The sequence below is a fragment of the Hypomesus nipponensis genome, chromosome 17 (assembly GCF_054491055.1).
Source record: "Hypomesus nipponensis isolate SF chromosome 17, ASM5449105v1, whole genome shotgun sequence".
Lineage (NCBI taxonomy): Eukaryota > Metazoa > Chordata > Actinopteri > Osmeriformes > Osmeridae > Hypomesus > Hypomesus nipponensis.
Genome location: NC_140377.1, coordinates 22,488,281 through 22,508,675, shown reverse-complemented (window position 1 = coordinate 22,508,675; position 20,395 = coordinate 22,488,281). Strand labels below are relative to the sequence as shown.

General features: G+C 50.1%; 3 protein-coding genes and 3 non-coding genes across 8 annotated transcripts; all 6 read left to right on the top strand.

Annotated features, from left to right (window-relative positions):
* The first annotated feature begins 277 nt into the window (after nt 1–277).
* On the top strand, nt 278–7,809 carry slc25a39 (solute carrier family 25 member 39). 3 transcript variants are annotated; one of them, XM_084677483.1, is made up of 12 exons: nt 278–432; nt 1,988–2,084; nt 2,256–2,315; nt 2,942–2,992; nt 3,918–4,027; nt 4,138–4,205; nt 4,736–4,860; nt 4,999–5,172; nt 5,470–5,579; nt 5,839–5,920; nt 6,263–6,343; nt 6,468–7,809. In XM_084677483.1, the coding sequence occupies exons 2-12, from the start codon at nt 1,997–1,999 to the stop codon at nt 6,584–6,586; spliced, it is 1,068 nt and encodes a 355-aa protein (XP_084533609.1). In that variant the 5' UTR covers nt 278–432; nt 1,988–1,996; the 3' UTR covers nt 6,587–7,809. The 3 variants fall into 3 exon arrangements, with proteins under 3 accessions (XP_084533609.1, XP_084533608.1, XP_084533610.1); XM_084677482.1 differs by lacking the exon at nt 278–432 and adding an exon at nt 458–992; XM_084677484.1 differs by lacking the exons at nt 278–432; nt 2,942–2,992 and adding an exon at nt 458–992.
* Nucleotides 7,810–8,138: 329 nt separating this feature from the next.
* On the top strand, nt 8,139–9,890 carry LOC146254106 (large ribosomal subunit protein uL3-like). Its single transcript, XM_084677517.1, has 4 exons — nt 8,139–8,281; nt 8,883–9,075; nt 9,307–9,475; nt 9,751–9,890. The coding sequence occupies exons 1-4, from the start codon at nt 8,279–8,281 to the stop codon at nt 9,815–9,817; spliced, it is 432 nt and encodes a 143-aa protein (XP_084533643.1). The 5' UTR covers nt 8,139–8,278; the 3' UTR covers nt 9,818–9,890.
* On the top strand, nt 8,512–8,638 carry LOC146254107 (small nucleolar RNA SNORA65). The gene has a single exon (XR_014731965.1). It is a non-coding gene; the product is annotated as a small nucleolar RNA SNORA65 (small nucleolar RNA).
* A 36-nt stretch (nt 9,891–9,926) lies between the features above and the next one.
* LOC146254103 (large ribosomal subunit protein uL3-like) lies at nt 9,927–12,559 on the top strand. The gene is made up of 7 exons (XM_084677495.1): nt 9,927–10,124; nt 10,553–10,739; nt 11,164–11,324; nt 11,495–11,596; nt 11,686–11,781; nt 11,859–11,978; nt 12,453–12,559. The coding sequence occupies exons 1-7, from the start codon at nt 9,927–9,929 to the stop codon at nt 12,495–12,497; spliced, it is 909 nt and encodes a 302-aa protein (XP_084533621.1). The 3' UTR covers nt 12,498–12,559.
* Nucleotides 10,985–11,078, top strand: LOC146254105 (small nucleolar RNA U83B). The gene has a single exon (XR_014731971.1). It is a non-coding gene; the product is annotated as a small nucleolar RNA U83B (small nucleolar RNA).
* On the top strand, nt 12,225–12,354 carry LOC146254104 (small nucleolar RNA SNORA54). The gene has a single exon (XR_014731980.1). It is a non-coding gene; the product is annotated as a small nucleolar RNA SNORA54 (small nucleolar RNA).
* Nucleotides 12,560–20,395: the final 7,836 nt, after the last annotated feature.

The following is a 20,395-nucleotide window of genomic DNA, read 5'->3' as shown; positions in this document are numbered from 1 at the left end:
CATTCAATAACTTTTGTCACGTTATTTGTATGAATTGTTTTTAAGTGTAGGCTATATATTTATGCATTTATTTATTTTTTACATACAAAAGTAGGTAAATCAACAATAAAATCTGACTATATAGACTTGAAAAAGGTATAGGCTACATATGTTTTAATTATTTTGAGAATTGTTAATAAAGAATTGTTTAAAGATGTAAACACTGTGTTATGACCCTTATACATTGTATGTATGTTGTATGACTGTATGTTCCTCATACAGTTGCTAGGGGGAGCATATATTCTATGCATTGCTCCCCCTAGCGACGGACGTCCATGCTAATCAGGGACGGCACTCGGAACAGCATCGCCGTCCGTCCGTCCATCCATGCAAAGATCAAGCAGCCAAACTCCCCCTATGTCGCTCTGAGGGATGTAGCTGCCTCAGTGACAGGTCAATTGTCAGATCCACATTTCACACCACAAGCAATATTGTCACTTAAGTGTCTTTGTCGCTAGATATAGCGGCTTTTCACCTTCCCTAGCGACAAAAAAATCTCATCTACTGACTAGCGACAAATCTAGCGACTTTTGGAGACTTTTCAGAGAGCAAACAGCGACTTCTGGTGAAATAGTTTCGGCCACACTGACCGCCAGAGGGTGTTGTAGCTCTGTTGTGTAACGGTGACACGGACTGTCACGGCGTCTGACAGGGGTCGGATAAACGCAGGAGGTGAAGAAAAGAGCATTTTAGTTAAAGCGTGAAACTTCTCTGAAGTCCGTATGATGAATCACACGTTGGAATTGTTATTGTCAAGACTTGCGTATATTCAGTTCGGCCTTATTAGTGGCCCGGTCGTGGTATTCCTCCAGGTGTGTGCTCGCTAGCTAGCTCAGCTACTAGGTTGCAGGGGGCATGGGAGTTATGACACCGAGTTGTTTTGCAAGCTAGCTAGCTAGCTTTCGAACCGAGACAGTATTATGAACAAAACATCAAGTTCTCGACAAGTAGAGGTGAGTATTAACCATATAACGCTACAAACACGATCTCGACCGATCTAATGTAGTGCAGTATTTTTGAAGCTAGGATTGCTTGTTTGATGTGCGAATACTTCACTAGTAGCTAGTTTTAGGACAATGTGTGGCTAGGCACTATTCGGATGATTGCAGATACGGACGTGACTGTCTCAGAACATTTGCTTCACAAGAGACAACATGTCCCGGATAATACGACCTGCACACGGTCGCTCTCTGCCACCGTTAGCAGTTCTAGCAGTATGCAGACGCAGCACGCACCATAGACAGTTAATGTATCACGGAGGAAAAACAAGCTGCTTAGAGAGGTATTTTGGCTATCCATAATGCACCAAAATCCACCCAAAGCTATTTTAGAATTAGTAGGGTTTAGGTATTGACAGAGTTTGGGAGTCGCGGAAAGGCATGAAGTGTGCGCTTTAGGAGAGAAGGGAGAGGCTGGTGCAGGCAAAAGATAAGCTATCTTAGTATGTCAAGCTTAGTGTTATTCACCCCCTCGCAGCCAGTGGTTTGGTCTATCAATAGCTTTGTAAAGCCAACTGCTGCAGAAGCAATAGCCCTTTGGGGACATAAATAAATACAATGAATTGAAGCCCCACTGTTAGACAAGTCCCAGGAGCTGGTAGTGTTGGAGTGTGTGGAGGATGCAATGGGTTATCCTTGCAGCTCTCACACCCTACTCCGCAGCACAGGAACTCAACACTGACAGGGCAACGTCCACCTCCACTCTCTAACCCTACTGTCCCTGGGGGAGACCCTGTTTATCTACACAGCAGACACCAAGGCCATGCGCTTCAGGAACAGCACCGGTCTCTATGTAAACGGTTGAAAAGTGAAGCCAGAAACATGTTATCGTTGAAAGACAGGGATCTGCGAATGTTCACAGTTAAATACCTAATACCAACAGTGCTGATGACAGATGTCTCTCTCTCCCCTCCCCCCTCTCTCTCTCCATGTTTGTGTGGTGGTCCTAGCTGGCCAGGATGGGCGAGAGACCCGTCCTCCCAGGGATAACGCCTGTGCAGCAGATGCTGGCTTCTGGCACCGGCGCCCTCCTCACCTCCATCTTTGGTAAGGTCACGAGAAGCTGCCCTAGAAAGGCAGCCAATGACGTAACTATCAATCTGTCAGCCTCCGAACCATGCGTCGGTATCGATGGCTTCCTGGTAGCGTGTTATGTAAGATGACATGCACGCCCGCTGATGGGTCAGTAGTGGAACTGAATCTGTCCTGTGTTTCTAGTCACCCCGCTGGATGTTGTGAAGATACGACTACAGGCCCAGCAAACGCCTTTTTATCGAGGTAAGAGAGCCAGGCTTCATCTGAACCTGAGAGCCGGGGTTCATCTGAACCTGAGAGCCTGGGTTCATCTGAACCTGCCTCAGTGCTTCACACAGTGTTATTACAGCTTCAGAATCAGTCACTTGTGCTGCTCACATGTCAAAGTGCACTGTCATACCCCCCCTCCCTCCCCCCTCCAGTTACAGCTGCTAGAATCTGTTCTGTTAGCCTCTCGTGGCCTGTTGGTCTCAGTTTACCATGTACCTGACACCAGATTAGTAGATTAGTCCTTCTAGCTTGGGGGGAGGGGGGGTGTCTGAGGAGGCCAGGTGAGGCTATGCTTTAACTAACAGCTGCCTGCATTGCCACCTGTGTCCAGCGTCTTATGCTCTCTGTTTGTGCTCCTCCCCCCCTCCCCTCTCCTCCCCCTGTCTCTCTCTCCGTTCCCTTCCTCCCCTGCCCTCTCCTCCCCCTGTCTCTCTCTCCGTTCCCTTCCTCCCCTGCCCTCTCCTCCCCCTGTCTCTCTCTCCGTTCCCTTCCTCCCCTGCCCTCTCCTCCCCCTGTCTCTCTCTCCGTTCCCTTCCTCCCCTCCCCTCTCCTCCCCCTGTCTCTCTCTCCGTTCCCTTCCTCCCCTGCCCTCTCCACAGCTCTGGCCTGCGACTCTGCTCCCTGGAGCGGTGTGCTCCGACCCTCCAAGTGTGAGTACGAGGCCCAGCGCTGCATGCCTGGCCTGGTCCAGGGCTGGTCCTGGCCTGGTCCTGGGCTGGTCCTGGCCTGGTCCTGGCCTGGTCCAGGGCTGGTCCTGGCCTGGTCCTGGGCTGGTCTAGACCTGGTCAGGTCCTGATCAAGTCTTGGCAGGTCTTGGTCTGGTCTTGGTCTGGTCTTGGTCAGGTCTTGGTCAGGTCCTGGTCTGGTCTTGGTCATCAGCCAGACCAGACCAGACCAGACCAGACCAGGACCTGACCTGGTCTGGCTGATGATGCAGCCTGGCACTGCTCTGCTTCTAAGGTTCAGCCTGGACAGAGTCTGAGTGGATCAGGTCCCTGCTCCAGAGTCTGAGTGGATCAGGTCCCTGCTCCAGAGTCTGAGTGGATCAGGTCCCTGCTCCAGAGTCTGAGTGGATCAGGTCCCTGCTCCAGAGTCTGAGTGGATCAGGTCCCTGCTCCAGAGTCTGAGTGGATCAGGTCCCTGCTCCAGAGTCTGCAAAGTGAATGCCTGTCGTCATGTCTCTGGGCTCTCCCTCCTCACCCCAGTCTGTCCTTCTGCTTCAGCTGGGTCACACAGCAGTACTTACTACAGAGAAATGAATACAGCTACAAACCTAAGTCCACAGTATATTTTCAAAGCCTTTTTTTTTTCTTCTCGTAATAGTTGGGTGAAATCCTTGCCAGTTTCCAAAAATAGTCCCAAACAAACAGTTTCCATGTTAACAGCCTTGCACCTTGCCCATTCCTGTCTGCAAGGTCATTGACATCCCTCTTGTTATTAATAGTCCAGCTTGCTTTCCCAGCACCACTCAAGTCTACGAAAAAAGCTTTTCCTTGGAATAGTGCTAGATTAGACCTGGTCATCTGGTGTTCCGGTAGCAGATGTGTTGTAGTGACCATGGTGTGTGTTCCTCAGGGAGGTGTTACCTGTACTGTAACGGGCTGATGGATCACATCTACGTCTGTCAGAATGCTCCCAGCTGCTCCAGCTGGTACAGAACCCCAACCCACTTCACTGGCACACTGGTAGGACCTGTGATATGTGTTCCCTCTCACCCCTCTGCTTCTCTATATGTATGTTCTCTCTCTCTCTCTCCTGTGTTGTGTGGAATGACTCTCTCTCTCTCTCTCTCCAGGATGCGTTTGTGAAGATCACTCGTCATGAGGGGCTCAGGTCGTTGTGGAGCGGGCTGCCTCCCACACTGTGAGTCACGTCTCAGATCATATCCCCGGGCACCAATCTGGCCCGGGCCCTCTGCTGCATGTCCCTCTCCCTCTCCCTCTCCCTCTCTCTCCCTCTCCCTCTCCCTCTCCCTCTCCCTCTCCCTCTCCCTCTCCCTCTCCCTCTCCCTCTCCCTCTCCCTCTCCCTCTCCCTCTCCCTCTCCCTCTCCCTCTCCCTCTCTCTCTCTCTCTCTCTCTCTCTCTCTCTCTCTCTCTCTCTCTCTCTCTCTCTCTCTCTCTCTCTCTCTCTCCCTCTCCCTCTCCCTCTCCCTCTCCCTCTCCCTCTCCCTCTCCCTCTCCCTCTCCCTCTCCCTCTCCCTCTCCCTCTCCCTCTCCCTCTCTCTCTCTCTCTCTCTCTCTCTCTCTCTCTCTCTCTCTCTCTCTCTCTCGCATGAAACCCCCAAAATATACATCTTAAAATCATATATAGGCAAACGAAACAATCACAATATCACATAAAATGATATGCCCAACACATCTTGCTTTACGCGCGTGTGTGTGTGTGTGTGTAGGATAATGGCGGTGCCTGCTACGGTCATATACTTCACCTGCTACGACCAACTCAGGGACTTCCTGCGCTACGGCCTGGGTTTCCAAGGCAACCACATCCCCTTGGTGGCTGGCGGTCTGGCCAGATGTGAGTGTGATGGCGACTGTTGTCATAGTGATATGAAAGACGAGGGTTTGCTCGGGATGAAACACACACGGTGTGACATAAGCATTTCCTGTTCCTGAGGCTGTCTTCCTGTTTGTCTTCCTCTCCTTCCTGTCCCAGTGGGGGCGGTGAGCGTGATCAGCCCTCTGGAGCTGCTGCGGACCAAGATGCAGTCCCAGAGGCTGTCCTACGGGGAGCTGGGGGCCTGCGTCCGCACCGCCGTGGCCCAGGACGGCTGGATGTCCCTGTGGAGGGGCTGGGGGCCCACCGTGCTGAGAGACGTGCCCTTCTCAGGTGAGGGGGTCCTGGGGGTTAGCGTCTCAGGTTAGGGCTTCTCAGGTGAGGAGCTTCTCAGGTGAGGGCTCCTCAGGTTAGGGTTAGCTTCTCAGGTGAGGGGCTCCTCAGGTTAGGGTTAGCTTCTCAGGGGAGGTTTTTCAGGAATTCAAGGTTCTCAATCTGAGGTAGGTCCAGCAGTCAGTCGAAGTTAGTCTGGCGGTCCTGTCACTATCCTCACATTCTGGTCATCATGAACTGTGACTAACAACGTGTCTGTCTGTCTGTCTGTCTGTCTGTCTGTCTGTCTGTGTGTAGCGCTGTACTGGTTTAACTATGAGCTGGTGAAGGCCCGGCTGTGTGAGGAACAGCAGGAGCAGCAGGCCTCCTTCTCCACCTGCTTCACGGCCGGGGCCGTCTCCGGGGCGGTGAGTACCTCAGCCAGCCGGGGCCCAGGAGAGGGACCGTCCAGCGGCCTCTTCATGGGGCTGGGGGTTGTTCACACTCAGCCGGAGCCTGTGGAGGCTTGGACATAGTGTGACGGTAGTCTGATCTTCATGTGCATCTCAGAGACGCTAGTGTCTTGTTTGTGGTGAACCCAGCCATCTGACTCCCTTTATGGAACAGGCCTCTGGGTAGGTGTTAAATCATGAAAGCGTGCGATCCCACTGTGTTTCATCTGTTCAGGTGGCGGCCATCTTGACTCTGCCGTTTGATGTGGTGAAGACACGGAGGCAGATCCAGCTGGGAGAGATGGAGACACGAGGAGGTGTGTGTGTGTCACTCTGTCAGGCCTGGTAGCTACAGTCCCATAGAGAGGTGGTCTTCAACCCTGGTCCTCAGGGTCCTCTGTCCTGCATGTTCCAGATGTTTCCCTCCTCAAACACACCTGATTCAAATGAATGGACGTTATGAAGCTCAACAGAAGCCTGGTAACAGGTGCGTTGGAGCAGGGAAACATTCAAGAACCATGCAGGACAATGGGCCCTGAGGACCAGGGTTGAAGACCACCTCTCTACGGGACACAAAGACAAACATCGTCAACGTTCTGAGTCGCTCTCTGTGTGGCTGTGATGACTCTTCGACTGCCCCCCTTTCCCCTCTCTCCTAGTTCCCATGAAGAAAGCCACATCCACATGGTACATGATGAGGAGCATCTGGGTGGAGTCAGGATACAGGGGCCTGTTTGCAGGTAAGCCCAGCAGGATACTAACTCAAGGAATGTTGGTGACAGTACTGTACTTCGAAACCACACACACACACACACGGAAAGAGCCCTCTGCCGTTGTGTGACTGCTGGCTGCTGTTGTCTCCAGGGTTCCTGCCCCGGGTCATCAAGGTGGCTCCTGCCTGCGCCGTCATGATCAGCAGCTACGAGTTTGGCAAGACCTTCTTCCAGAAGCTGAACCTGAAGCGGGCACAAACTGTCTGCTGAGGCCTCGACACGCGCACACACACATACACACACCCTACAACTGCCTTTCTCAACACAGGACGACAGAGCCACACACACAACAGCCTCCTTTCTCAAACCCTGGTCCTCAGGGTCCCCTTGCCATGCTTGTTCTAGATGTTTCCCTGCTCCAACACACCTGAATCTAATGAATGGGTTGTTATGAAGCTCGACAGACGCCTGGGAAAGATGTGAATATATGAGTGCATGCAATCCAGCCTCTTACTTCACCCCCTCCTCCTGGCCTGAGTTTAGCAGATTGGCCGAGGGAGAGATTATATTTTTGTCTATGGGTCCACACTGCTGTGACTTTGCTCTCTCAAACTGTCCAATGTCACACTTTGACACTAAGACTGAATGTGTTGAATGAGAACCTGAAGGTGGCAGTTTAAACTGTGAATCCTTTTCCCCAGGGAGTCGTAAGATGAGGCAAGTGTCACAGTTGGGGGTGGGGGGGACTTTTCTCTGGGAAGTTTGCTGCAACAGCAAGATCATCTAATGTGATGCCTTATAGCGAGGATGGCACATAAGCACATTGTCACAGAAAACAGTCCGTTTTAAATGTCAGTACTGGACTACATGTCTTTACTGGACTACATGTCATTACATGTCGTGTCTGCATCTCAGTCAAGGCAACAGCACAAAGTGCGTCACCCTGCCTCGATACGCCCTCTGCTGTTCAGATTTCACCGTGCACTTGATGCAGGACTGCATGGCATGGTCATGTTACCCCCTGACCTAGATGATGTAACCACATGAACTGGTCATTAATCCTTTCAATAAAGAATATCTGCTAGTCTATATACTAGATCCATAGTACAGCTGGAATAGAATCATTCATATAGATCTCTGATGCAAAATCTCTGGAATGTTAGCGCTAGGGAAAGGTTTCCTGCTGTTTAACACGTTAGATCTTTTTTTTTTTTTTTTTTACGTGGCCATGTTTTGAGTGCTCAGTTATTCAGGTTTTTAATGTCTAGTTTGTGATTGATTGTATGCCTGTGTTCATGAGACATGTAGGGGGAAAGAGAAACTAGGCTACCAACTTGAAGAATTATACAGTTCTGTCTTGAAATAGTTTGATTTATAATAGAATTGCCTTGTCAGATGATGATACTGGGATTATTGCCTTTTTATGTTTGTGTTCCTCATTTTCCTTGTAAACCTGAATTGTACTTATGTAATAAAAACGATTTGATATGCTATGTCCTGTTTGATTGTCTATTCATGTATACTGATTATTTATTATATATACACACAAGTGTGCTTTAATTATTTATTAACAATATTACCTTAAGTGCTGGACTGGGTGTGTATATATATATTGCCATAGAAACTGCTATCGTAATATAAACATGTTCATAACTACACCGATAGTTGGGTTTGGTATATAGGCCCTGTTTCCCAAACATGGATTAAGCCTTAAGTGACCTAAGTCATAGCCTAAACACGTTTTCAATGGAGAACTACATTTACTTTTCTTCTACTTTTTAGCACTAGGCTCAATTCATGTCAAAGAAACTGGGCCGGAGAGTTTAGAGACAGTGACATCCGGTGGCTAAGATATTTACCGGACACGATATATAGTCACGCGAGATTGCGCGAGAGTATATCTTAGTATAAAAGCCACGCGTCTCCGTTTCTTATGTCTCTTTCAATCGGATCGGAGACAAAATGGTGAGTTTGTGCTAATGGTGTCAGGAGTACTCATCCAACTGAAATCTGATCCATCTTACAGTTGTCTATCTCGTATTGAGCAAACTAGTAATTGCGTAGACATGCATTACATTAATCTAGTTGTATTTTTTGTGTCTCGCCTTGTAAAATGTTGAACATTACTCACACTAGTAGCATGGGTCAAAATGGCTGCGGTATCGTAGCGGTAATGGAAGTTTATCTACCAGCCTCCCGCCACTATTCTCGTCTTTTCCGTGACTGAGTATAATCCAGTGGAGGCTAAGAGAGACGCAGCTCTAGGAAGCAGGGCTGCCCCAACACAATGGGCGATTCTGCGCCGAAAGGTCTGGAACAATCACTACAAGCTAGAGCTGGCTTAAGACCAGGCCCGCATATCTACCGGTCAATACGGAGATTTCTTAGTTACTTAGAATGACTACAAATACTAAACGGCAACTAGATGGATAAGAATATAATTTAATGTCGCCCGAAACAACGTTCTCGTACTGCTTGAGTCGTCTCAATTCAATCATGTTAGCAAGCCATGCTTAACGGCTAGCTCGTAGACTGACCGCGTGTTTAACTCGTCCTTTCTCCTCAGTCTCACCGCAAGTTTTCTGCCCCGCGACACGGATCCTTGGGCTTCCTTCCCCGCAAGAGGAGCCGACGCCACCGGGGCAAGGTCAAGAGTTTCCCCAAGGATGACCCCACCAAGCCCGTCCACCTGACCGCGTTCCTCGGGTACAAGGCCGGCATGACTCACATCGTGCGTGAGGTCGACCGACCTGGCTCAAGTGAGTCTTATTTTTTTGCGCGTCAATTTACAAGTTTCTCTGCCAGTGATGATCCCCTCGACGGGCGGACATAGTGGGCTTTAAGCCCGTGCTGAATGTCGAGTACTGAGCGCAGCTGTAATGTGTTGGGTGAGGTTAGCGCGTTCTAGTGTTAATTTGAACCCTGGTTAGATATCAGGCAGAAACCTGCTGAGACTGAAACATGCTTAAACATTTACTCTATTTGAACAGAGGTCAACAAGAAGGAAGTAGTGGAGGCAGTGACCATAGTGGAGACCCCTCCCATGATCGTGGTGGGTGTCGTGGGCTACGTTGAGACCCCTCGCGGCCTGCGCTCCTTCAAGACCATCTTTGCCGAGCACGTTAGCGATGAGTGCAAGCGCCGCTTCTACAGGAACTGGTGAGACACGCAACAGGGCGGTGTTAAACGCCTGCTCACCACCCAGCCATGTCCAAGTAACATCCTGTTAGGCTTAGAAAGTTTGGGGAAGATTTAACTTGTTACACTGCCCCAACAAATGCCATGAGGCTTAAAAGCAACCCAGCAGCTATTGGTTTGTTTGGGCAGTGTAATCTAGCCTTAGCTAAAGATACTGTGTTGGAGCATGCATGTTAGTGCCCAGTGAAACCTGTGTTCCTGAGCGTGTCTGACATGTCGGCGCCCCCTGGTGGCAGCTCCTCTCAGGCGCCGCGCGCCCTGACGAGCTCTGGGCTCCTCTGGCCGGTGGAAAGAGCTTCTTAGAAGCCGTGCCACGAGCCCAAACCCTGTGCTGTCAATGCCCCCTGACCCCCCTCCCGGGGGGCGAGGGCGAGCAGCCAGGCGCAGGCCTCTTCCTCTGGCCTGACGGGCCATGAAGACCTGCGCCAACTCCCCCGTGTGCCTCCTGTGTCGCTACGCTGCCCCCCCTCGCAGGTACAAGTCCAAGAAGAAGGCCTTCACCAAGTACTGCAAGAAGTGGCAGGATGACGAGGGCAAGAAGCAGCTGGAGAAGGACTTTGCCTCCATGAAGAAGTACTGCCAGGTGGTGCGCATCCTGGCCCACACGCAGGTGGGTCTGGGCACTCTAGCGCCTCCTGGTGGGCATCCACACATGTGGAGGTTTTGTCTCAAGCTGGCAGTCCAAGTAGCTGTTTTATTAGTGGACAACATTGATTAAACATTTAAACAAACGTAGCAGCTGGCTGGTCAGCTCCACACTAGTCTGGGGTTTGTAAGACACTTGGTTAATAAACTGAGCTAGCTGCAGTTGGCTTCCACCTTGGTCAACAGACATCATGCTCACATAACACATCTCAAACGCCACTGAAGGACGGGTCGTAAAATCACTTGTAGATGTGTATAGGACAGATCCAAGTGTATTGGGAATGATGACAAAGACAGTAGCTACATGCTAACAGGCCCTGTTCCCCTGGGAATGACTGAGCCAGTAGCACCTGTGTTGCGCCATGCTAACCGCCACCTGTCCCTCCCCCCCAGATGCGCCTGCTGCCTCTGAGACAGAAGAAGTCCCACCTGATGGAGGTGCAGCTGAACGGAGGCTCCATCGCCGACAAGGTGGACTGGGCCCGCGAGAAGCTGGAGCAGGCCGTGCCCATCGCCAACGTCTTCACCCAGGACGAGATGATCGACGTCATCGGGGTCACCAAGGGTCACGGCTACAAGGGTGAGTCACCAGGAAGAAGTCGGGGAGCTGTCACATGACTAGTTGGCAGAGTTTCCCATCCCTGGTCCTCAGGGAAGCCCTGCAGGTTCTAGATGTTTCCCTCTTTCAACACATCTGATCCTAATGACTTATCCAGCTCAGCGGAAGCCTGGTAACAACTCTGTTGTATTGGAGCAGGAAAGATCTAGAACATGCAGGGCACCAGAGCCTCTGTCCCGGTGGAGGCCACAGGTAGCGTGTTGGTATAGTGTCGGCGATGAGACCACGGAACACTGCGTCAGGCATGACGCCTGACACGCATGAAGAAACACTCCATGCTGCCTTCCTTCTGAGACACTTAGTAACAGACCACACCTCAGCCCTCGGCCCAGAGAGCAGGTGTGTGTAAGCTGCAGGTGACCTGGTCCTTCTGTCCACCCCACAGGTGTCACTAGCCGCTGGCACACAAAGAAGCTGCCCAGGAAGACCCATCGTGGGCTGAGGAAGGTGGCCTGTATCGGGGCCTGGCATCCCGCCCGTGTGGCCTTCTCTGTAGCCCGTGCTGGGCAGAAGGGCTACCACCACCGGACTGAGATCAACAAGAAGGTACGGCCTCATCTGGGAGGAAATGAGTCATAGCAGCCACAAGGTCTTTCGTTTTGACATGTACAACCTTTACCCACACCTGCTCCTACGGTGGTCTTGAGGGGTTGGTGTGATTGTGTTGGGTTAGGGTTACCTTTAGTCACCTTCCTCACTGTTGCTTCCTGTTCCAGATCTACAAGATCGGCCAGGGCTTCCACACCAAGGACGGCAAGCTGGTGAAGAACAACGCTTCAACTGAGTACGACCTGTCCAACAAGAGCATCAACCCCCTGGTGAGTTCTGTGGCAGCACGTCTGGCCCGTTTTAGTCTGGCCCGTGACCTGACTTGTTTCCTGGCTTAACCTTGCTGCTCTGTTTCCAGGGAGGGTTTGTCCACTATGGAGAAGTGACCAATGACTTCGTCATGCTGAAGGGCTGTGTGATCGGGACCAAGAAGAGAGTGCTGACTCTGCGCAAGGTAAGACCGGCCCTCCTGACACCCCCCCCTCCTCTGTAGAGACCTGGCCTGTGTTAACCACAGTTTGTCTCCCTCAGTCTCTGCTGGTGCAGTCGAGTCGGCGAGCCCTGGAGAAGATCGACCTGAAGTTCATCGACACCACATCCAAGTTCGGCCACGGCCGCTTCCAGACCATTGAGGAGAAGAAGGCTTTCATGGTGAGGTTCCTCATGGTGGTCATGGGCGTGGAGTGCATCAGCCCTGGTCCTCAGGGACTCACTGTCCTGCATGTTCGCCATAGTTTCCTGCTCCTGGACACCTGGGTGTAATGAAGGGGTCATTACCAATCAGGTGTCGGAGCAGGGCAACATCTCAAACATGCGTGACAGGGGGTCCCTGAGGACCAGGGTTGAACCACTTGTATCTAGAAGAGAGTGCTGTACCATGTGGCCTTCCACGCCTCCCTGCACTGTTCGTAACCTGGTTCACTCTCAGTATGAATTGTGGGTTCCATTCCAGTGCTATAGTAATCCACCCAGTGAGGCAGGGGAGTTGTCTCTGTGCTGTCTCCCTGTTCACTCTCTGGGTACACCGCCGTTAGCCACCGCCATTAGCGCCCTGGCTGCAGAGCTGCCTGTGAGGGCATCATGCTAGCATCAGCGTCATGGCTGACCACTCCTCTCTCTCCACAGGGACCACTCAAAAAGGATCGCATCTCCAAGGAAGAGACCGCCTGAGATCTCGTTGGGACCTGTCTGTTTATGCAGGACGTCAGATTTCAATAAAAGACCAAAACAAAGTCACTAGTCTTGTCTCTTTAATCCAGAAGGTTATCATGACAAGGTGTTTGTGACCATGTGGTTGACAAAGTACAGGGATTCTAGCTACCTGACTTGTCAGGGGACATGTTCAGGTTTCAGTATGGGGTGCTGGTTAATGAGGGCCTTCTAGCTGTGCTCTGGTCACCTAGTAGCTGTGCTCTGGTCAGCATGTTGGAAAGCTGCAGATTACATTTTAGTCAATTAATCCAGCAGGTGAGCTTGAGTTGGTTCAAGAGTGACATGGTTACATGAGCTGGTGGGTGACAAAGCTGAACTTGCCTCACGTAAAGGCAGCAGTGCTGTGAACTAGCTGTAGAATCTGTGTGGCCCTGAGCAGGTGACCTTAACTTGTCCTCTGGAGACACTAGGCATGAGTACTGCTCAATGCATCTGGGTTTCTACAGACCACGTCCCCAGAACTAGGAATGTAGACTTTATTTACATGTTAAATCTGTCAAAAGGAGTCTAGTGTACTGAATTGGCACATTTGATAAGGGTGTTTAAAGGCTGGTGTTAAAGGAGAAATGCTGCCATGTCGTAAGTGGTTGTATGTCCTTCGTCTCACGCTTTTCTTCAGCTGACTCCAGAACTTTCTAAGCTACTGTTCAGTAATTAAGCTTCACCATTCTCTGACTCATCACTGCAGAAACTGCTTTCAGCAGGTAATGATCAGGACCCCAAGGGGCCACAGGGCTGTCCCACACAACGCTTGTCAGATCTCTGCATAATATTCTGCGCTCGATGCAAAAATGAGGATTTTCACAAGTTTTCAAGGTCTCTGCCTCCTTCAACCTGAAGTCTTTCAAGCCGCTTGTTTTTGTTCCAGGGTTTCTGAGTTCCTCAACTTACAGCAACTAATGATTCTGTAATCAATATCCAACTAATGAAAAATACCTAAAACAAATTTCAAGTGTCCCTGGGAGAGAGGGTGGAAGGGAGGCAGAACTGGGCTGTGTCTCTGGGAGAGAGGGTGGAAGGGAGGCAGAACTGGGCTGTGTCTCTGGGAGAGAGGGTGGAAGGGAGGCAGAACTTGGCTGTGTCTGGAGGGGCAGTCATGGAGATGGTCCTGCTGTTATGTAACAGGTGCAGTGACCCTCCTCACTGCAGAGAGGAGAGAGCCAGCCTCTACCACATCCACAGCGCTCTACATAAGCCCTCCCCTGTCATCCTTCGGATTTGATGACAGTCCGAAAAGGCCCGTTATCTTGCTCCTGTTCCCAGGCAGGTGAAGTGGAGGTGACATGGTCTTCTAAGAAGCTCTGGGCATGCTGCAGTGCACCTCAGTGTGCATGCTAATAAGGCCCAGTCCCTGACCAGGACAGCCCCTCTCTCTCCCTGTGGGGGCGCTGTTCCTCTGGGTGGCACAGAGTTCTCTCAGACAGACATTTAGAGTGTTAGTCCTAAATGTCCAGTGCTCTTATCAAAGCCAGTATGGTGAATGATGAAGTGTGTGGTTATGCACCCACACCTGTATGTCAGAATCGCCCAGCAGAGCTACTGTTCTAGTGGGAGAGCAACCAGGTGCATGCTGGGACAGCAGAGATCCTGGCCAAGTGCGTGTGTGTGTGTGTTGGCATATTGCCAGACCTGTATGTTATCCTGCAGAGAGAGGGAACTGACCGTGGTGTCGTAACTGGGAGTCTAACTTTGGAACCGGGGTTAGGGTTAGGGAACCTCCCCCCCGCCCCCCACATATGATACGATGAACTTTATTGTCCTGCTCAGGGAAATTTGTCTTGGTCTCTGTGGTGCGTCATCATAAATGCCTTGACAGTCACAGTAACAACAAACAACACATCCTCAGCCAAACATTATCAACAGTTACATAACAGTATTGCACATATCCCATAACATAACACCCCCCCCCCACACACACACACACACACACATAGAGACCTGTCCCAAGTAACTGAGTAACAGTAACGGAATTGCAATGAGATGATGGGATTTCAATGAGAGCATTAAGGGGTTTTCTTAAATCATGCAGCGGCGCAATCTTTCTGTACATTGGAGGGACTGCTTCTAATAATCTAGCAGTGTAATATTGAGATGATATATACTGAATCACACTTCATCCAGTAACATCCGCCTGAGAGGACATGGGTCCTGACTGCCTCGTCTGGTTGAGGACTGCAGGGGCAGGAGAGAGGAGAGGCACAAGAAAGATTAAAGGCAGGAGAGAGAAATGAGAGGAGAGAGGCAAGATAGAGAGAGGAGATGCAGGAGAGAGGAGATGCAGGAGAGAGAGAGGCAGGAGAGAGAGAAGAGAGAGAGGCAGGATAGAGAGAAAAGAGATTCAGCAGAGGCAGGAGAGAGAGAGGCAGGAGAGAGAGAAGAGAGAGAGGCAGGAGAGAGAGAGAAGAGATTCAGCAGAGAGGCAGGAGAGAGAGAGGCAGGAGAGAGAGAGGCAGGAGAGCCCTGTATGTAGAGCTTGCTTGGAGACTTCCTCCAGCTCTTTACTGCAGCACCCCTGCACTGTGGCATCAGTATTCCAACCCCGTTCCCATGGACACCGCGTTCCCCGGGCTGGCAAACTCGGCCTTCCTGCAGCACTCTTAACCGCCACCAGAGGGCAGAAGGACTCGTGCTCTCCTCTCAAGCCCGGCCCTCTTCTCCTTGAGCCCTGTCTGCTGTCTGGCAGTTTGACTCATCTTTTTGAGAGGAGGCCAATCCCCATATTGCTTGTTACAACTTGTTCAAGCGATATTGTGACAGTTCTCTCACCTCTCCCCTACATGGTGGTTGTTAGTTGCGTTTCCAGTAACAAAGCATCTAATTATTGTTGTCAGGGGAGAGAAGCCTGGGTAGCTCTGTATTCAATCAACCCTCCATGACCCAGAATTAACCCAGGGTTAGCACAGGGTTAGCACAGGGTTAGCACAGTCAAGCAAGTGCTCTCTGGTCAGCACAAACAGGAGGCCACATCTCTCTCTCTCTCTCTCTCTCTCTCTCTCTCTCTCTCTCTCTCTCTCTCTCTCTCTCTCTCCCTCTATACCTCTCTCTCTCTCTCTCTCTCTCTCTCTCTCTCTCTCTCTCTCTCTCGCTCTCTCTCTCTCTATACCTCTCTCTATATACCTCTCTCTCTCTCTCTCTCTATACCTCTCTCTCTATATATATACTTCTCTCTCTATATACCTCTCTCTCTCTATACCTCTCTCTCACACACGCACACACACACAAACAACATACATTTCAAGCATTGGCGCTAACCTGTTAGAGCAGCTCTACAACACAGCCCCTTCCCTGCACAGGTTTCTTTGACTCCTCCTCCATCCTCTCCTCCTCTCCTCCCCCATCCCCTCCTCCTCCTACTGTCCTCTCCTCCATCCTCTCCTCCTCCTCCTCAATCCTCCTCTCCTCCTCCATCCTCTCTTCCTCCTCCTACTCTCCTCTCCTCCAGCCTCCTCCTCCATCCTCTCCTCCTCCATCCTCTCCTCCTCCTCCTCTCCTCCTCCATCCCCTCCTCCTCCTCCAGCCTCTCCTCCAGCCTCCTCCTCCATCCTCTCCTCCTCCATCCTCTCCTCCTCCAGCCTCTCCTCCAGCCTCCTCCTCCATCCTCTCCTCCATCCTCTCCTCCTCCATCCTCTCCTCCTCCATCCTCTCCTCCTCCATCCTCTCCTCCATCCTCTCCTCCTCCATCCTCTCCTCCTCCAGCCTCTCCTCCAGCCTCCTCCTCCATCCTCTCCTCCATCCTCTCCTCCTCCATCCTCTCCTCCTCCAGCCTCTCCTCCTCCTCCAGGGCTGGGTTCAGTGTCCTCTCTTACCGATATGGCTGTGTTTGGGGGCAGATGAGAGAGGGGACTTCAGTCCCCAGCAGGGCCCCAGTCCCAGAGCCCTGCTTCCGGAAGTCACACGTGGGGACTGCTGGTTTGATGTGGGGTTTGTAACCTGGGAGACCGCTGTACACACCAAGACCACTTCAGAGGTTCTGCTCCTGGTGTTAGGAGCCGGAAGGGGACACTCTGTTCCTCCGCTCTCGTCTCCTCAGCCCCCCTGCTCCACTTTCCCTCCCTCCCTCCCTCCCTCCCTCCCTCCCTCCCTCCCTCCCTCCCTCCCTCCCTCCCTCCCTCCCTCCCTCCCTCCCTCCCTCCCTCCCTCCCTCCCTCCCTCCCTCCCTCCCTCCCTCCCTCCCTCCCTCCCTCCCTCCCTCCCTCCCTCCCTCCCTCCCTCCCCCCTCTCGTGCTGGGATCACACAGCACTGCAGACACACCAGGCACTTTGATCACCACACCAGGAGAGAGAAAAAGGGAACGAGAGAGACAGAGACAGAGACAGGGAGAGGGAGGAAAAGAGGCAGGGAGGGAGAGGGAGAGGGAGAGAGAGAGTCACACACTGAGGGACATCAAGTAAGAAGATAATTCCTGTGCACACTGAACACACACACATACACAACACACAAACACACACACAGAAATCTTCTTCTCAATTCCTCCTCATGTTCCAGAAATGACACCCTGTACCCTGTATCCAAGCAACCAAGCATGGAACGTCAGCCTATGAGTGGCGTGTGGAGCTGGAACGGCCAGGCAGTGCTTCATGAATGGAGCTAGCGTTAGCATTAGATTCAGCATCAGCTTTAGCATTAGAGTTAGCGTCGGCATTAGCATTAGCGCCGATCACATTCCAGTGCTCACAATGACATCACCACGGAATGTTCAACTCGGTCAGACTGCCAGGAACTGGCTCTGCTCTGCCTCTTCAAGGGCATGACTGCCCACTCCTGACCCCTGACCCCAGGGGGGAGGAGGGGGGGGGGGAGGAGGAGGAGGGGGGAGGGGGAGAGGGGAAGAGGGGAAGAGGGGAAGAGGGGAAGAGGGGAAGAGGGGAAGAGGGGAAGAGGGGAAGAGGGGAAGAGAAGGGGCAGGTGGAGGTTGACTGGGACAGGCCGGGTCTGCAGCTAAACATATCAAAGGCTGACGTTTGACTGGCTAGCAAAGCTAGATGTTCCTTTATGCCGACGTCAGTCTCTCAAGACTCTTCTCTGAGCTTCATGCAGCCCAACCTTGGCCTACTGCTTATGAATTCTGAATAATAAAAAGAAGTGCTGTACATTAAAAGCACTATTCGTACAGAGTGCTTCGTTGACATATTACATCCATAAATTTATGGAGAGGCTTTTGTGAGTGAAGTCAGATAACGGTGAATTAATATCTCAGCACTTTGACAGAAGCAGTTTGGAGTTCCCTCCTGGTGATGAAAGCGCTGGCCTCCTCACTCTCCTGGTCAGAGACACTTCAGGGTGTCACCAGGACACTTGAGGTTCTTGTTTTGTACGAAGGAAGACTTCCTTCCCCACTCAGCTCTCTCCCTCCCTGTCACACACACACACACACACACACTCACAGATCATGGTGGTGTTGAATCACACGATTATGTCCTTCAACAACAGGTTCGACAGATCACACTCTTAAACTCGTTTCTCTCAGTTTCTCTCTCTCTGACACACACACACCCTCACCTTCTTCCAGCCCCGCCAGAGCGGTTCATTAGGCCCGGTGATAGGAGGTGTCAGCTTCAGTGCTACACAGACAGACCTGGAGAGATGGTTCTGCTGTTATTAAATACCTGGCTTCCATCCTAGACAGTTACCCAACTAGGCAGGGGCCAGTTACCGGTTTCAAGGTATAGCGCGGTTTGATCGAATTGCTTCGTTCGCATCTTTTTCCACCGCCATTCAAGCTACAGCACAACATCAATGTCATCGTTCTTAGCCATTCCCTCTGTTCGCTGATTGGACCTTCAAAAAGTTGATTTGAGAAAACCGACTTATACGTCGATTTCCCAGACCTAGTACAGAAGCAAAATGAAAATTTAGCGGAAGTAAGGAGGGCAGAGGCAGGCTACTCAAATTCTACGACATACTACAATAATTCAGGCCTACATTTAGCTGATTTATCGTATATACTTTTATTTAAGTCTTCCACTGTCTTTGTATATAGAAGTTTAATAAAAACAATAATTATGTATTTTTTTGTTGTTGTAAAAAACAACAACTAAGAATTGAACTATTCAACTTGACATGTTTACTGCTGTTCAAACAATTTTGTATGTTACTTAAAAATAAAACATATTGTGTTCAACAAAAATATTTAGAGCTGTAATCGCGATACCGTGAAACCGTGGTATTTTTCTCAAGGTTATCATACCTCATAACATACCGTCAAAATCTGATACTGGCCCATGCCTGTACCCAACAGGATCGTCCTAACGGCGTCATCCTTTCAATCCTCCTCAGTGCTTTTCCAAGATAAATACAAAACATTTCCACAAACAAGACTGTGATGAACGACACACACACACACATACACTCACATACACATTCACACACATACACACTCTCGAAGCACCAGGCTGGTGTGTGTGTGTGTGCGTAACGTTAGAGACACACTCAGAGACTACTTCATTTGTTCCCGTAGGGTCGTATTTATTCTTCAGGGTTTGATGCATCCAAGTGATGAAGGATGGTTCGGTTTTGGCACCTTTAAAGATTTCATTTTCAATTTGAACAACACGTTGAAAATCAAAAGAAAGAAAGAAATGACTAAGGCTGTGTGAATTTGAAAAATTAAATAAATACATACATACATACATATATATATTTGTATATTCATAAAGAAAGAAACCAAACCATTAAAAAGTTCAATGAAAAACTTTGTTCAATGTAGATTGTTTGGTTTGTTTCGTAAAAGCATAAAAGATAAAATGACGTAAATAAATAAACAAAAACATACAAGAAAAGTACACATGAAAACATTAATATTTTAAACTTTAGTGTCTTCGCTTTTTTCCCCTTAATAATAATCGTTATCCTTTAAAACTTAAGTTTCTCAAGAGCAGATTCGCTGTAATTTTATAGCATGCATTTAATTTCTGAAATTGTGAGTCATTTAACTTCTCTTGTACTATTTCATATTTAACTTTTGTTACTTTTTCTCAAGTTTTTGTTTTGTGTTTGGTGTCCTCTTCCTCTCCCCTCCTTCCTTCCTTTTGTGGAAGTCAAGATATTAGTCTTTATCTTCTCGTCCACTTCGACCCCCTGATTGGTTGTTCCTGTTGAGGGGGTTCGACGTTCCCGTGACGACACCCCCCTTCCCCCTCCCACAAAAAAGAAAGCGAATAAGGGGACTCAGAAAAAGGCGAGAAGGTTCTATTAAAAGAATAGATATTTTTCTATTGTCTGGTCTGCTTGTGTCTCTTGTTGACCCCAGCAGATCGGTGGTGGAACACCTGTCGCTTGTCCTTCCAGCAGATCGGTGGTGGAACACCTGTCGCTTGTCCTTCCAGCAGATCTTAAAGAGTCCTTTCTCATGTTACCAACAGCTCTTAGTTTACTTGTTTGTTTTTTTTTGCTTCAGTAAAGTCTGTATCTCTTGATTATTAACTTAATTTATTTATAAAAAGTAATACATATATATATATAGTACCTTTGTTAGAGTTTACAGATTGGGCTAATTCTTACCAAATCCCAAAACTGCAACTGTTCACAGTTTTAATGCAAAAAGTAAAGAGATGAGATGGATAAATATGGCTACAACTACGGAGGGGGGAGGTGAAGGGGGGAGGTGAAGGGGGAGAAGAAGGGGGGAGGGGGTGGTGAAGGGGGGAGGGGGAGGTTAAGGGGGAGATGAAGGGGGGAGGGGGTGGTGAAGGGGGGAGGGGAGGTGAAGGGGGAGATGAAGGGGGGAGGTGAAGGAGGGAGGGAGAGCTTGATTCGTTTCTCCATCCAAACTGCGGGGTCAAGCCAAAATAATGTTATGAAATAATGGCTTAAATCTTTTGAATGCATCCCTTCCCTTCAGTTTCCACCTCGTCAC